This window comes from Petromyzon marinus (genome assembly GCF_048934315.1).
Source record: "Petromyzon marinus isolate PM22_M1 ecotype Great Lakes invasive population chromosome 76 unlocalized genomic scaffold, UKy_Petmar_22M1.pri1.0 chr76_unloc.2, whole genome shotgun sequence".
Classification (NCBI taxonomy): domain Eukaryota; kingdom Metazoa; phylum Chordata; class Hyperoartia; order Petromyzontiformes; family Petromyzontidae; genus Petromyzon; species Petromyzon marinus.
This window is the reverse complement of record NW_027422619.1, coordinates 282321-299364: the sequence shown is the minus strand read 5'-3', so window position 1 is coordinate 299364 and position 17044 is coordinate 282321. Positions and strand designations below refer to the sequence as shown.

At 46.0% G+C, this 17044-nt stretch overlaps 1 protein-coding gene across 1 annotated transcript in view; it reads left to right on the top strand.

Annotated features, from left to right (window-relative positions):
• The window catches only part of LOC116958332 (gamma-aminobutyric acid receptor subunit beta-3-like), a 98149-nt gene that overhangs the window by 60068 nt on the left and 21037 nt on the right, over positions 1-17044 (top strand). The window contains exon 6 of the mRNA XM_076058542.1: positions 15641-15793. Coding sequence (XP_075914657.1) covers positions 15641-15793 — 153 coding nt within the window. The remainder of the gene's footprint in view (positions 1-15640; positions 15794-17044) is intronic.

The window sequence follows — 17044 nt, the reverse complement described above, 5'->3', positions numbered from 1 at the left end:
GCTATCCTAGTGATTATAACATAGCTGTGGGAGAGACAGCTGTCCTAGTCATTATAACAGAGCTGTGGGAGAGACAGCCGTCCTAGTGATTATGACATAGCTGTGGGAGAGACAGCTGTCCTAGTGATTAGAACAGGGCTGTGGGAAAGACAGCCGTCCTAATTATTATAACAGAGCTGTGGGAAAGACAGCTGTTCTAGTGATTATAAGAGAGCTGTGGGAGAGACAGCTGTCCTAGTGATTAGAAGAGAGCTGTGGGAAAGACAGCCGTCCTAGTGATTAGAACATAGCTGTGAGAAAGACAGCTGTCCTAGTGATTAAAACAGAGCTGTGGGAAAGACAGCTGTCCTAGTGATTAGAACACAGCTGTGGGAAAGACAGCCGTCCTAGTGATTATAACAGAGCTGTGTGAAAGACAGCTGTTCTAGTGATTATAAGAGAGCTGTGGGAAAGACAGCTGTCCTAGTGATTATAACACAGCTGTGGGAAAGACAGCCGTCCTAGTGATTATAACAGAGTTGTGGGAAAGACAGCCGTCCTGGTGATTAGAACATAGCTGTGGGAAAGACAGCCATCCTAGTGATTACAACCGAGCTGTGGGAAAGACAGCCGTCCAAGTGATTAGGAGAGAGCTGTGGGAAAGACAGCCGTCCTAGTGATTATAAGAGAGGTGTGAGAAAGACAGCTGTCTTAGTCATTATAACAGAGTTGTGGGAGAGACAGCCGTCCTAGTGATTATAAGGGAGCTGTGGGAAAGACAGCCATCCTAGTGATTAGAACAGACCTGTGGGAAAGACAGCTGTCCTAGTGATTATAACAGAGTTGTGGGAAAGACAGCCGTCCTAGTGATTATAAGATTGCTGTGAGAAAGACAGCTGTCCTAGTCATTATAACAGAGCTGTGGGAGAGACAGCCATCCTAGTGATTATGCCATAGCTGTGGGAGAGACAGCCATCCTAGTGATTAGAACAGAGCTGTGGGAAAGACAGCCGTCCTCATTATTAGAACAGAGCTGTGGGAAAGACAGCTGTTCTAGTGATTATAAGAGAGCTGTGGGAGAGACAGCTGTCCTAGTGATTAGAAGAGAGCTGTGGGAAAGACAGCTGTCCTAGTGATTAGAACATAGCTGTGGGAAAGACAGCTGTCCTAGTGATTAAAACAGAGCTGTGGGAAAGACAGCTGTCCTGGTGATTAGAACAGAGCTGTGGGAAAGACAGCTGTCCTAGTGATTATAACACAGCTGTGGGAAAGACAGCCGTCCTAGTGATTATAAGAGAGCTGTGGGAGAGACAGCCGTCCTAGTGATTATAACATAGCTGTAAGAAAGACAGCCGTCCTAGTGATTATAACATAGCTGTAAGAAAGACAGCCATCCTAGTGATTATAAGAGAGCTGTGGGAAAGACAGCCGTCCTAGTGATTAGAACATAGCTGTGGGAAAGACAGCCATCCTAGTGATTATAAGAGAGCTGTGGGAGAGACAGCCGTCCTAGTGATTAGAACAGAGCTGTGGGAAAGACAGCCGTCCTAGTGATTATAACATAGCTGTGGGAAAGACAGCGGCCCAGTGATTAGAACATAGCTGTGGGAGAGACAGCCGTCCTAGTGATTAGAACATAGCAGTGGGAGAGACAGCCATCCTAGTGATTATATAACATAGCTGTGAGAAAGATAGCTGTCCTAGTGATTAGAGCAGAGCTGTGGGAAAGACAGCTGTCCTAGTGATTAGAACATAGCTGTGGGCAAGACAGCCATCCTAATTATTAGGAGAGAGCTGTGGGAAAGACAGCTGTCCTAGTGATTATAAGAGAGCTGTGGGAAAGACAGCCGTCCTAGTGATTAGAACATAGCTGTGGGAGAGACAGCCGTCCTAGTGATTAGAACATAGCTGTGGGAAAGACAGCTGTCCTAGTGATTATAAAAGAGCTGTGGGAGAGACAGCTGTCCTAGTGATTATAACATAGCTGTGGGAAAGACAGCTGTCCTAGTGATTAGAACATAGCTGTGGGAAAGACAGCCGTCCTAGCGATTATAAGAGAGCTGTGGGAAAGACAGCCGTCCTAGTGGTTATAAAGCAGCTGTGGGAAAGACAGCCGTCCTAGTGATTATAAGAGAGCTGTGGGAAAGACAGCCGTCCTAGTGATTATAAGAGAGCTGTGGGAAAGACAGCCGTCCTAGTGATTAGAACATAGCTGTGGGAGAGACAGCCGTCCTAGTGATTATAACATAGCTGTGGGAAAGACAGCCGTCCTAGTGATTATAAGAGAGCTGTGGGAAAGACAGCCGTCCTAGTGATTATAACAGAGCTGTGGGAAAGACAGCCGTCCTAGTGATTATAACAGAGCTGTGGGAAAGACAGCCGTCCTAGTGATTATAAGAGAGCTGTGGGAAAGACAGCCGTCCTAGTGATTATAACAGAGCTGTGGGAAAGACAGCCGTCCTAGTGATTATAACAGAGCTGTGGGAAAGACAGCTGTCTTAGTGATTATAAGAGAGCTGTGGGAAAGACAGCTGTCCTAATGATTAGAACATAGCTGTGGGAAAGACAGCCGTCCTAGTGATTAGAACATACCTGTGGGAAAGACAGCCGTCCTAGTGATTAGAACATAGCTGTGGGAGAGACAGCTGTCCTAGTGATTAGAACATAGCTGTGGCAAAGACAGCTGTCCTAGTGATTAGAACACAGCTGTGGGAGAGACAGCCGTCCTAGTGATTAGAACATAGCTGTGGGAAAGACAGCCGTCCTAGTGATTAGAACATAGCTGTGGGAAAGACAGCTGTCCTAGTGATTAGAACAGAGCTGTGGGAAAGACAGCCGTCCTAGTGATTAGAACATAACTGTGGGAAAGACAGCCGTCCTAGTGATTAGAACATAGCTGTGGGAAAGACAGCCGTCCTTGTGATTAGAACATAGCTGTGGGAAAGACAGCCGTCCTAGTGATTATAAGAGAGCTGTGGGAAAGACAGCAGTTCTAGTGATTACAACAGAGCTGTGGGAGAGACAGCTGTCCTAGTGATTAGAACATAGCTGTGGGAAAGACAGCCGTCCTAGTGATTAGAACATAGCTGTGGGAAAGACAGCCGTCCTAGTGATTATAACATAGCTGTGGGAAAGACAGCCGTCCTAGTGATTAGAACATAGCTGTGGGAAAGACAGCTGTCCTAGTGATTAGAACAGAGCTGTGGGAAAGACAGCCGTCCTAGTGATTAGAACATAACTGTGGGAAAGACAGCCGTCCTAGTGATTAGAACATAGCTGTGGGAAAGACAGCCGTCCTTGTGATTAGAACATAGCTGTGGGAAAGACAGCCGTCCTAGTGATTATAAGAGAGCTGTGGGAAAGACAGCTGTTCTAGTGATTACAACAGAGCTGTGGGAAAGACAGCCATCCTAGTGATTATAACAGAGCTGTGGGAAAGACAGCCGTCCTAGTGATTAGAACATAGCTGTGGGAAAGACAGCTGTCCTAGTGATTAGAACAGAGCTGTAGGAAAGACAGCTGTCCTAGTGATTAGAACATAGCTGTGGGAAAGACAGCCGTCCTAGTGATTAGAACATAGCTGTGGGAAAGACAGCTGTCCTAGTGATTATAACATAGCTGTGGGAAAGACAGCCGTCCTAGTGATTAGAACATAGCTGTGGGAGAGACAGCCGTCCTAGTGATTAGAACATAGCTGTGGGAGAGACAGCCGTCCTAGTGATTATAAGAGAGCTGTGGGAAAGACAGCTGTCCTAGTGATTATAAGAGAGCTGTGAGAAAGACAGCCGTCCTAGTGATTAGAACAGAGCTGTAGGAAAGACAGCTGTCCTATTGATTAAAACAGAGGTGTGGGAAAGACAGCTGTCCTAGTGATTATAAGAGAGCTGTGAGAAAGACAGCCGTCCTAGTCATTATAACAGAGCTGTGGCAAAGACAGCCGTCCTGGTGATTAGAACATAGCTGTGGGAAAGACAGCCGTCCTAGTGATTAGAACAGACCTGTGGGAAAGACAGCCGTCCTAGTGATTAGAACATAGCTGTGGGAAAGTCGGCCGTCCTAGTGATTAGAACATACCTGTGGGAAAGACAGCCGTCCTAGTGATTATAAGAGAGCTGTGGGAAAGACAGCCGTCCTAGTGATTAGAACATAGCTGTGGGAGAGACAGCCGTCCTAGTGATTAGAACATAGCTGTGGGAAAGACAGCCATCCTAGTGATTAGAACATAGCTGTGGGAAAGACAGCCGTCCTAGTGATTAGAACAGAGCTGTGGGAAAGACAGCTGTCCTAGTGATTAGAACAGAGCTGTGGGAAAGACAGCCGTCCTAGTGATTAGAACAGAGCTGTGGGAAAGACAGCCGTCCTAGTGATTAGAACAGAGCTGTGGGAAAGACAGCTGTCCTAGTGATTAGAACAGAGCTGTGGGAAAGACAGCCGTCCTAGTGATTAGAACAGAGCTGTGGGAAAGACAGCCGTCCGAGTGATTATAACATAGCTGTGGGAGAGACAGCTGTCCTAGTGATTAGAACAGAGCTGTGGGAGAGACAGCCGTCCTAGTGATTAGAACAGAGCTGTGGTAGAGACAGCTGTCCGAGTGATTATAAGATAGCTGTGGCAAAGACAGCCATCATAATTATTAGGAGAGAGCTGTGGGAAAGACAGCTGTCCTAGTGATTAGAACATAGCTGTGGTAGAGACAGCTGTCCTAGTGATTATAAGATAGCTGTGGCAAAGACAGCCATCATAATTATTAGGAGAGAGCTGTGGCAAAGACAGCCGTCCTAGTGATTAGAACATAGCTGTGGGAAAGACAGCCGTCCTAGTGATTAGAACAGACCTGTGGGAAAGACAGCCGTCCTAGTGATTAGAACATAGCTGTGGGAAAGACAGCCGTCCTAGTGATTAGAACATAGCTGTGGGAGAGACAGCCATCCTAGTGATTATAACATAGCTGTGGGAAAGACAGCCATCCTAGTGATTAGAACATAGCTGTGGGAAAGACAGCCGTCCTAGTGATTATAACACAGCTGTGGGAAAGACAGCCATCCTAGTGATTATAACAGAGCTGTAGGAAAGACAGCCGTCCTAGTGATTAGAACATAGCTGTGGGAAAGACAGCTGTCCTAGTGATTAGAACAGAGCTGTAGGAAAGACAGCTGTCCTAGTGATTAGAACATAGCTGTGGCAAAGACAGCCATCCTAGTGATTAGAACATAGCTGTGGGAAAGACAGCTGTCCTAGTGATTATAACATAGCTGTGGGAAAGACAGCCGTCCTAGTGATTAGAACATAGCTGTGGGAGAGACAGCTGTCCTAGTGATTATAAGAGAGCTGTGGGAAAGACAGCTGTCCTAGTGATTATAAGAGAGCTGTGAGAAAGACAGCCGTCCTAGTGATTAGAACAGAGCTGTAGGAAAGACAGCTGTCCTAGTGATTAAAACAGAGGTGTGGGAAAGACAGCTGTCCTAGTGATTAGAACATAGCTGTGAGAAAGACAGCCGTCCTAGTCATTATAACAGAGCTGTGGCAAAGACAGCCGTCCTGGTGATTAGAACATAGCTGTGGGAAAGACAGCCGTCCTAGTGATTAGAACATAGCTGTGGGAAAGACAGCCGTCCTAGTGATTAGAACAGAGCTGTGGGAAAGACAGCCGTCCTAGTGATTAGAACAGACCTGTGGGAAAGACAGCCGTCCTAGTGATTATAACATAGCTGTGGGAAAGACAGCCGTCCTAGTGATTAGAACATAGCTGTGGGAAAGACAGCCGTCCAAGTGATTATAACATAGCTGTGGGAAAGACAGCCGTCCTAGTGATTAGAACAGAGCTGTGGGAAAGACAGCCGTCCTAGTGATTATAACATAGCTGTGGGAGAGACAGCTGTCCTAGTGATTAGAACAGAGCTGTAGGAGAGACAGCCGTCCTAGTGATTAGAACAGAGCTGTGGGAAAGACAGCTGTCCTAGTGATTAGAACAGAGCTGTGGTAGAGACAGCTGTCCTATTGATTATAAGATAGCTGTGGCAAAGACAGCCATCATAATTATTAGGAGAGAGCTGTGGGAAAGACAGCTGTCCTAGTGATTAGAACATAGCTGTGGTAGAGACAGCTGTCCTAGTGATTATAAGATAGCTGTGGCAAAGACAGCCATCATAATTATTAGGAGAGAGCTGTGGCAAAGACAGCCGTCCTAGTGATTAGAACATAGCTGTGGGAGAGACAGCTGTCATAGTGATTAGAACGTAGCTGTGGAAAAGACAGCCATCCTAGTGATTAGAACATAGCTGTGGGAAAGACAGCCGTCCTAGTGATTAGAACATAGCTGTGGGAAAGACAGCCATCCTAGTGATTATAACAGAGCTGTGGGAAAGACAGCCGTCCTAGTGATTATAACAGAGCTGTAGGAAAGACAGCCGTCCTAGTGATTAGAACATAGCTGTGGGAAAGACAGCTGTCCTAGTGATTAGAACAGAGCTGTAGGAAAGACAGCTGTCCTAGTGATTAGAACATAGCTGTGGCAAAGACAGCCATCCTAGTGATTAGAACATAGCTGTGGGAAAGACAGCTGTCCTAGTGATTATAACATAGCTGTGGGAAAGACAGCCGTCCTAGTGATTAGAACATAGCTGTGGGAGAGACAGCTGTCGTAGTGATTAGAACATAGCTGTGGGAAAGACAGCCGTCCTAGTGATTATAAGAGAGCTGTGAGAAAGACAGCCGTCCTAGTGATTAGAACAGAGCTGTAGGAAAGACAGCTGTCCTAGTGATTAAAACAGAGGTGTGGGAAAGACAGCTGTCCTAGTGATTATAAGAGAGCTGTGAGAAAGACAGCCGTCCTAGTGATTATAACATAGCTGTAGGAAAGACAGCCGTCCTAGTAATTAGAACATAGCTGTGGGAAAGACAGCCGTCCTAGTGATTAGAACAGAGCTGTAGGAAAGACAGCTGTCCTAGTGATTAGAACATAGCTGTGGCAAAGACAGCCATCCTAGTGATTAGAACATAGCTGTGGGAAAGACAGCTGTCCTAGTGATTATAACATAGCTGTGGGAAAGACAGCCGTCCTAGTGATTAGAACAGAGCTGTGGGAAAGACAGCCGTCCTAGTGATTAGAACAGAGCTGTGGGAGAGACAGCTGTCCTAGTGATTATAACATAGCAGTGGGAAAGACAGCCGTCCTAGTGATTAGAACAGAGCTGTGGGAAAGACAGCCGTCCTAGTGATTAGAACAGAGCTGTGGGAGAGACAGCTGTCCTAGTGATTATAACATAGCAGTGGGAAAGACAGCCGTCCTAGTGATTAGAACAGAGCTGTGGGAAAGACAGCCATCCTAGTGATTAGAACAGAGCTGTGGGAAAGACAGCCGTCCTAGAGATTATAACATAGCTGTGGGAAAGACAGCCGTCCTAGTGATTAGAACATAGCTGTGGGAAAGACAGCTGTCCTAGTGATTAGAACAGAGCTGTGGGAGAGACAGCCGTCCTAGTGATTAGAACAGAGCTGTGGTAGAGACAGCTGTCCTAGTGATTATAAGATAGCTGTGGCAAAGACAGCCATCATAATTATTAGGAGAGAGCTGTGGCAAAGACAGCCGTCCTAGTGATTAGAACATAGCTGTGGGAGAGACAGCTGTCGTAGTGATTAGAACATAGCTGTGGGAAAGACAGCCGTCCTAGTGATTAGAACATAGCTGTGGGAGAGACAGCCATCCTAGTGATTAGAACATAGCTGTGGGAAATACAGCCGTCCTAGTGATTAGAACAGAGCTGTGGGAGAGACAGCCGTCCTAGTGATTAGAACATAGCTGTGGGAAAGACAGCCGTCCTAGTGATTAGAACAGAGCTGTGGGAGAGACAGCCGTCCTAGTGATTAGAACAGAGCTGTGGGAGAGACAGCCATCCAAGTGATTAGGAGAGAGCTGTGGGAAAGACAGCCGTCCTAGTGATTATAACAGATCTGTAGGAAAGACAGCCATCCTAGTGATTATAAGAGAGCTGTGAGAAAAACAGCTGTCCTAGTCATTATAACAGAGCTGTGGGAGAGACAGCCGTCCTAGTGATTATAACAGAGCTGTGGGAAAGACAGCCGTCCTAGTGATTAGAACATAGCTGTGGGAAAGACAGCCGGCCCAGTGATTAGAACAGAGCTGTGGGAAAGACAGCCGTCCTAGTGATTAGAACACAGCTGTGGGAAAGACAGCCGTCCTAGTGATTATAAGGGAGTTGTGGGAAAGACAGCCATCCTAGTGATTAGAACAGACCTGTGGGAAAGACAGCTATCCTAGTGATTATAACATAGCTGTGGGAGAGACAGCTGTCCTAGTCATTATAACAGAGCTGTGGGAGAGACAGCCGTCCTAGTGATTATGACATAGCTGTGGGAGAGACAGCTGTCCTAGTGATTAGAACAGGGCTGTGGGAAAGACAGCCGTCCTAATTATTATAACAGAGCTGTGGGAAAGACAGCTGTTCTAGTGATTATAAGAGAGCTGTGGGAGAGACAGCTGTCCTAGTGATTAGAAGAGAGCTGTGGGAAAGACAGCCGTCCTAGTGATTAGAACATAGCTGTGAGAAAGACAGCTGTCCTAGTGATTAAAACAGAGCTGTGGGAAAGACAGCTGTCCTAGTGATTAGAACACAGCTGTGGGAAAGACAGCCGTCCTAGTGATTATAACAGAGCTGTGTGAAAGACAGCTGTTCTAGTGATTATAAGAGAGCTGTGGGAAAGACAGCTGTCCTAGTGATTATAACACAGCTGTGGGAAAGACAGCCGTCCTAGTGATTATAACAGAGTTGTGGGAAAGACAGCCGTCCTGGTGATTAGAACATAGCTGTGGGAAAGACAGCCATCCTAGTGATTACAACCGAGCTGTGGGAAAGACAGCCGTCCAAGTGATTAGGAGAGAGCTGTGGGAAAGACAGCCGTCCTAGTGATTATAAGAGAGGTGTGAGAAAGACAGCTGTCTTAGTCATTATAACAGAGTTGTGGGAGAGACAGCCGTCCTAGTGATTATAAGGGAGCTGTGGGAAAGACAGCCATCCTAGTGATTAGAACAGACCTGTGGGAAAGACAGCTGTCCTAGTGATTATAACAGAGTTGTGGGAAAGACAGCCGTCCTAGTGATTATAAGATTGCTGTGAGAAAGACAGCTGTCCTAGTCATTATAACAGAGCTGTGGGAGAGACAGCCATCCTAGTGATTATGCCATAGCTGTGGGAGAGACAGCCATCCTAGTGATTAGAACAGAGCTGTGGGAAAGACAGCCGTCCTCATTATTAGAACAGAGCTGTGGGAAAGACAGCTGTTCTAGTGATTATAAGAGAGCTGTGGGAGAGACAGCTGTCCTAGTGATTAGAAGAGAGCTGTGGGAAAGACAGCTGTCCTAGTGATTAGAACATAGCTGTGGGAAAGACAGCTGTCCTAGTGATTAAAACAGAGCTGTGGGAAAGACAGCTGTCCTGGTGATTAGAACAGAGCTGTGGGAAAGACAGCTGTCCTAGTGATTATAACACAGCTGTGGGAAAGACAGCCGTCCTAGTGATTATAAGAGAGCTGTGGGAGAGACAGCCGTCCTAGTGATTATAACATAGCTGTAAGAAAGACAGCCGTCCTAGTGATTATAACATAGCTGTAAGAAAGACAGCCATCCTAGTGATTATAAGAGAGCTGTGGGAAAGACAGCCGTCCTAGTGATTAGAACATAGCTGTGGGAAAGACAGCCATCCTAGTGATTATAAGAGAGCTGTGGGAGAGACAGCCGTCCTAGTGATTAGAACAGAGCTGTGGGAAAGACAGCCGTCCTAGTGATTATAACATAGCTGTGGGAAAGACAGCGGCCCAGTGATTAGAACATAGCTGTGGGAGAGACAGCCGTCCTAGTGATTAGAACATAGCAGTGGGAGAGACAGCCATCCTAGTGATTATATAACATAGCTGTGAGAAAGATAGCTGTCCTAGTGATTAGAGCAGAGCTGTGGGAAAGACAGCTGTCCTAGTGATTAGAACATAGCTGTGGGCAAGACAGCCATCCTAATTATTAGGAGAGAGCTGTGGGAAAGACAGCTGTCCTAGTGATTATAAGAGAGCTGTGGGAAAGACAGCCGTCCTAGTGATTAGAACATAGCTGTGGGAGAGACAGCCGTCCTAGTGATTAGAACATAGCTGTGGGAAAGACAGCTGTCCTAGTGATTATAAAAGAGCTGTGGGAGAGACAGCTGTCCTAGTGATTATAACATAGCTGTGGGAAAGACAGCTGTCCTAGTGATTAGAACATAGCTGTGGGAAAGACAGCCGTCCTAGCGATTATAAGAGAGCTGTGGGAAAGACAGCCGTCCTAGTGGTTATAAAGCAGCTGTGGGAAAGACAGCCGTCCTAGTGATTATAAGAGAGCTGTGGGAAAGACAGCCGTCCTAGTGATTATAAGAGAGCTGTGGGAAAGACAGCCGTCCTAGTGATTAGAACATAGCTGTGGGAGAGACAGCCGTCCTAGTGATTATAACATAGCTGTGGGAAAGACAGCCGTCCTAGTGATTATAAGAGAGCTGTGGGAAAGACAGCCGTCCTAGTGATTATAACAGAGCTGTGGGAAAGACAGCCGTCCTAGTGATTATAACAGAGCTGTGGGAAAGACAGCCGTCCTAGTGATTATAAGAGAGCTGTGGGAAAGACAGCCGTCCTAGTGATTAGAACAGAGCTGTAGGAAAGACAGCCGTCCTAGTGCTTAGAACAGACCTGTGGGAAAGACAGCTGTCCTAGTGATTATAACACAGCTGTGGGAAAGACAGCCGTCCTAGTGATTATAATAGAGCTGTGGGAAAGACAGCTGTCCTAGTGATTATAAGAGAGCTGTGGGAAAGACAGCCATCCTAGTGATTATAATAGAGCTGTGGGAAAGACAGCTGTCCTTGTGATTAGAACATAGCTGTGGGAAAGACAGCCGTCCTAGTGATTAGAACATAGCTGTGGGAAAGACAGCCGTCCTAGTGATTAGAACATAGCTGTGGGAAAGACAGCCGTCCTAGTGATTATAACATAGCTGTGGGAAAGACAGCCGTCCTAGTGATTAGAACATAGCTGTGGGAAAGACAGCTGTCCTAGTGATTATAAGAGAGCTGTGGGAAAGACAGCCATCCTAGTGATTATAATAGAGCTGTGGGAAAGACAGCTGTCCTAGTGATTAGAACAGAGCTGTGGGAAAGACAGCCGTCCTAGTGATTATAATAGAGCTGTGGGAAAGACAGCCATCCTAGTGATTATAATAGAGCTGTAGGAAAGACAGCCATCCTAGTGATTATAACAGAGCTGTGGGAGAGACAGCCGTCCTAGTGATTATAATAGAGCTGTAGGAAAGACAGCCATCCTAGTGATTATAACAGAGCTGTGGGAGAGACAGCCGTCCTAGTGATTAGAACATAGCTGTGGGAGAGACCGCCGTCCTAGTGATTATAACAGAGTTGTGGGAAAGACAGCTGTCCTGGTGATTTGAACAGAGCTGTGGGAAAGACAGCTGTGCTAGTGATTAGAACATAGCTGTTGGAAAGACAGCCGTCCTAGTGATTAGAACAGAGCTGTAGGAGAGACAGCCGTCCCAGTGATTAGAACAGACCTGTGGGAAAGACAGCTGTCCTAGTGATTATAACAGAGCTGTGGGAGAGACAGCCGTCCTAGTGATTATAATAGAGCTGTAGGAAAGACAGCCATCCTAGTGATTATAACAGAGCTGTGGGAGAGACAGCCGTCCTAGTGATTAGAACAGAGTTGTGGGAAAGACAGCTGTCCTGGTGATTTGAACAGAGCTGTGGGAAAGACAGCTGTGCTAGTGATTAGAACATAGCTGTTGGAAAGACAGCCGTCCTAGTGATTAGAACAGAGCTGTAGGAGAGACAGCCGTCCCAGTGATTAGAACAGACCTGTGGGAAAGACAGCTGTCCTAGTGATTAGAACACAGCTGTGGGAGAGACAGCCGTCCTAGTGATTAGAACATAGCTGTGGGAAAGACAGCCGTCCTAGTGATTAGAACATAGCTGTGGGAAAGACAGCTGTCCTAGTGATTAGAATAGAGCTGTGGGAAAGACAGCCGTCCTAGTGATTAGAACATAGCTGTGGGAAAGACAGCCGTCCTAGTAATTAGAACAGAGCTGTGGCAAAGACAGCCATCTTAGTGATTAGAACAGAGCTGTGGTAGAGACAGCTGTCCTAGTGATTAGAACATAGCTGTGGCAAAGACAGCCATCCTAATTATTATGAGAGAGCTGTGGGAAAGACAGCTGTCCTAGTGGTTATAAAGCAGCTGTGGGAAAGACAGCCATCCTAGCGATTAGAACAGAGCTGTGAGAAAGACAGCTGTCCTAGTGATTATAAGAGAGCTGTGAGAAAGACAGCCGTCCTAGTGATTAGAACATAGCTGTGGGAAAGACAGCTGTCCTAGTGATTAGAACATAGCTGTGGGAAAGACAGCTGTCCTAGTGATTATAAGAGAGCTGTGGGAGAGACAGGCGTCCTAGTGATTATAACATAGCTGTGGGAAAGACAGCTGTCCTAGTGATTAGAACAGAGCTGTGGGAAAGACAGCCATCCTAGTGATTAGAACAGAGCTGTGGGAAAGACAGCCGTCCTAGTGATTAGAACATAGCTGTGGGAAAGACAGCCGTCCTAGTGATTAGAACATAGCTGTGGGAAAGACAGCCATCCTAGTGATTAGAACAGAGCTGTGGGAAAGACAGCCGTCCTAGTGATTATAAGAGAGCTGTGGGAAAGACAGCCGTCCTAGTGATTATAACAGAGCTGTGGGAAAGACAGCCGTCCTAGTGATTATAACAGAGCTGTGGGAAAGACAACCGTCCTAGTGATTATAAGAGAGCTGTGGGAAAGACAGCCGTCCTAGTGATTATAACAGAGCTGTGGGAAAGACAGCCGTCCTAGTGATTATAACAGAGCTGTGGGAAAGACAGCCGTCCTAGTGATTATAACAGAGCTGTGGGAAAGACAGCCGTCCTAGTGATTATAACAGAGCTGTGGGAAAGACAGCCGTCCTAGTGATTATAACAGAGCTGTGGGAAAGACAGCCGTCCTAGTGATTAGAACAGAGCTGTAGGAAAGACAGCCGTCCTAGTGATTAGAACAGACCTGTGGGAAAGACAGCCGTCCTAGTGATTAGAACAGAGCTGTGGGAAAGACAGCTGTCCTAGTGATTATAAGAGAGCTGTGGGAAAGACAGCTGTCCTAGTGATTAGAACATAGCTGTGGGAAAGACAGCCATCCTAGTGATTATAACACAGCTGTGGGAAAGACAGCCGTCCTAGTGATTATAATAGAGCTGTGGGAAAGACAGCCATCCTAGTGATTATAATAGAGCTGTAGGAAAGACAGCCATCCTAGTGATTATAACAGAGCTGTGGGATAGACAGCCGTCCTAGTGATTATAATAGAGCTGTAGGAAAGACAGCCATCCTAGTGATTATAACATAGCTGTGGGAGAGACCGCCGTCCTAGTGATTATAACAGAGTTGTGGGAAAGACAGCTGTCCTGGTGATTTGAACAGAGCTGTGGGAAAGACAGCTGTGCTAGTGATTAGAACATAGCTGTTGGAAAGACAGCCGTCCTAGTGATTAGAACAGAGCTGTAGGAGAGACAGCCGTCCCAGTGATTAGAACAGACCTGTGGGAAAGACAGCTGTCCTAGTGATTAGAACACAGCTGTGGGAGAGACAGCCGTCCTAGTGATTAGAACATAGCTGTGGGAAAGACAGCCGTCCTAGTGATTAGAACATAGCTGTGGGAAAGACAGCTGTCCTAGTGATTAGAATAGAGCTGTGGGAAAGACAGCCATCCTAGTGATTAGAACATAGCTGTGGGAAAGACAGCCGTCCTAGTAATTAGAACAGAGCTGTGGCAAAGACAGCCATCCTAGTGATTAGAACAGAGCTGTGGTAGAGACAGCTGTCCTAGTGATTAGAACATAGCTGTGGCAAAGACAGCCATCCTAATTATTATGAGAGAGCTGTGGGAAAGACAGCTGTCCTAGTGATTAGAACATAGCTGTGGGAAAGACAGCCGTCCCAGTGGTTATAAAGCAGCTGTGGGAAAGACAGCCATCCTAGCGATTAGAACAGAGCTGTGAGAAAGACAGCTGTCCTAGTGATTATAAGAGAGCTGTGAGAAAAACAGCCGTCCTAGTGATTAGAACATAGCTGTGGGAAAGACAGCCATCCTAGTGATTAGAACAGAGCTGTGGGAAAGACAGCCATCCTAGTGATTAGAACACAGCTGTGGGAAAGACAGCCGTCCTAGTGATTAGAACACAGCTGTGGGAAAGACAGCCATCCTAGTGATTAGAACATAGCTGTGGGAAAGACAGCTGTCCTAGTGATTAGAACAGAGCTGTGGTAGAGACAGCTGTCCTAGTGATTAGAACATAGCTGTGGGAAAGACAGCTGTGCTAGTGATTAGAACATAGCTGTGGCAAAGACAGCCGTCCTTGTGATTAGAACAGAGCTGTGGGAAAGACAGCCATCCTAGTGATTATAAGAGAGCTGTGGGAAAGACAGCCGTCCTAGTGATTAAGAGAGAGCTGTGGGAAAGACAGCCGTCCTAGTGATTATAACAGAGCTGTGGGAAAGACAGCTGTCCTAGTGATTAGAACATAGCTGTGGGAAAGACAGCCGTCCTAGTGATTAGAACATAGCTGTGGGAAAGACAGCCGTCCTAGTGATTAGAACAGAGTTGTGGGAAAGACAGCCGTCCTGGTGATTAGAACATAGCTGTGGCAAAGACAGCTGTCCTAGTGATTAGAACAGAGCTGTGAGAAAGACAGCTGTCCTAGTGATTATAACAGAGTTGTGGGAAAGACAGCTGTCCTAGTGATTATAACAGAGTTGTGGGAAAGACAGCCGTCCTAGTGATTATAAGATTGCTGTGAGAAAGACAGCTGTCCTAGTGATTAGAACATAGCTGTGGGAAAGACAGCTGTCCTGGTGATTAGAACATAGCTGTGGGAAAGACAGCTGTCCTGGTGATTAGAACATAGCTGTGGGAAAGACAGCTGTCCTAGTGATTAGAACAGACCTGTGGGAAAGACAGCCATCCTAGTGATTAGAACATAGCTATGGGAAAGACACCTGTCCTAGTGATTATAACATAGCTGTTGGAAAGACAGCTGTCCTAACAGGACGGCTGCTGGCGTTGTGGACGAAACGTCGCGTACATTTTATCCGATGATGTTTTTAGTTTTTACTGTTTTATTATTTCCCCTTCTACGTGACCTTACCGAATTAACCAGCAATGACGGTCACGTGTTACGTATTTTATCGGATATTTTCCTTTTGTTACTTATTTACTGTGTTACGTTTAACTCGTTTCCGGTTGGTTTGATTTCATTGTGCACGTTACGATTTTAACGTGAACAATTGATAGTGGAATGTATTGCAAATGTAAGCTTCACATTAATATAATGGAATTAACGACGTTAAAGATATGAATGCACGCGGGGCGTATGACGGAGCGGGCTATCTGAAATTTGTTTTGCACAAAACGCTATTTTCTGCGGGGTTATAAGCGGGAAAATACGCTAACCCCCTCTCTCTCCCTCTCTCCCCCTCTCACCCCCCTCTCCTTATCTCTCCCCCCCCTCTCTCCTTATCTCCCCCCTTATCTCCCCCCCCCCTCCAAGGCTCCTATCCGCGTCTGTCACTCAGCTTCCGCCTTAAACGCAACATCGGCTACTTCATCCTGCAGACGTACATGCCCTCAACTCTCATCACCATCCTGTCCTGGGTCTCATTCTGGATCAACTACGACGCTTCAGCCGCGCGTGTGGCCCTGGGTGAGAGATACACAGAGATAGAGATAGAGAGAGATAGATGGAGATGTAGATAGAGAGAGATAGATAGAGAGAGATAGAGAGAGATAGAGAGAGACAGAGAGAGACAGAGAGGGATAGAGAGATAGAGAGAGATAGAGAGAGACAGAGAGAGATAGATAGAGATAGAGAGATATAGAGAGATAGAGAGAGATAGAGACAGAGAGACAGAGAGAGATAGAGAGACAGAGAGACAGAGAGATAGAGAGATAGAGATAGAGAGAGACAGAGAGAGAGATAAATAGAGAGAGATAGAGAGAGATAGAGATAGAGAGATAGAGATAGAGAGAGATAGAGAGAGATAGAGACAGAGAGAGATAGAGAGAGATAGAGAGATTTAGAGAGATTTAGAGAGAGATAGAGAGAGACAGAGACATATATAGAGAGATAGAGAGAGATAGAGAGATTTAGAGAGAGATAGAGAGAGACAGAGACATATATAGAGAGATAGAGAGAGATAGAGAGAGATAGAGAGAGAGATAGAGAGAGAGACAGAGAGAGATAGAGAGAGAGACAGAGAAATATAGAGAGATATAGAGAGGGATAGAGAGAGACAGAGAGAGAGATAGAGAGGGATAGAGAGAGATAGAGAGAGATAGAGAGATAGAGAGATAGAAAGAGATAGAGAGAGACAGAGATATATAGAGAGAGATAGAGAGAGATAGAGAGAGATAGAGAGATAGAGAGAGATAGATAGAGATAGAGAGATAGAGAGAGATAGAGAGAGATAGAGAGATAGAGAGAGATAGATAGAGATAGAGAGATAGAGAGAGATAGAGAGAGATAGAGAGAGATAGATAGAGATAGAGAGATAGAGAGAGATAGAGAGAGATAGAGAGAGATAGAGAGATAGAGAGCGATAGAGAGATATAGAGAGAGATAGAGAGAGAGACAGAGAGAGACAGAGAGAGATAGATAGAGAGAGATGGAGAGATAGAGAGATAGATAGAGAGATAGAGATAGACAGAGAGATATATAGAGATAGAGAGAGATATAGAGAGATATAGAGAGATATATACGGAGATATACAGAGAGATAAATAGATAGAGATAGAGAGAGATATACCATCACCACCATCACCACCATCTCACCACTCACTGACTCACTCACCACTCACTGACTCACCCACCACACACTCACCACTCACTCACTCACCCACTCACCACTCACTCACCACTCACTCACTCACCCACTCACCCACTCACTCACCCACTC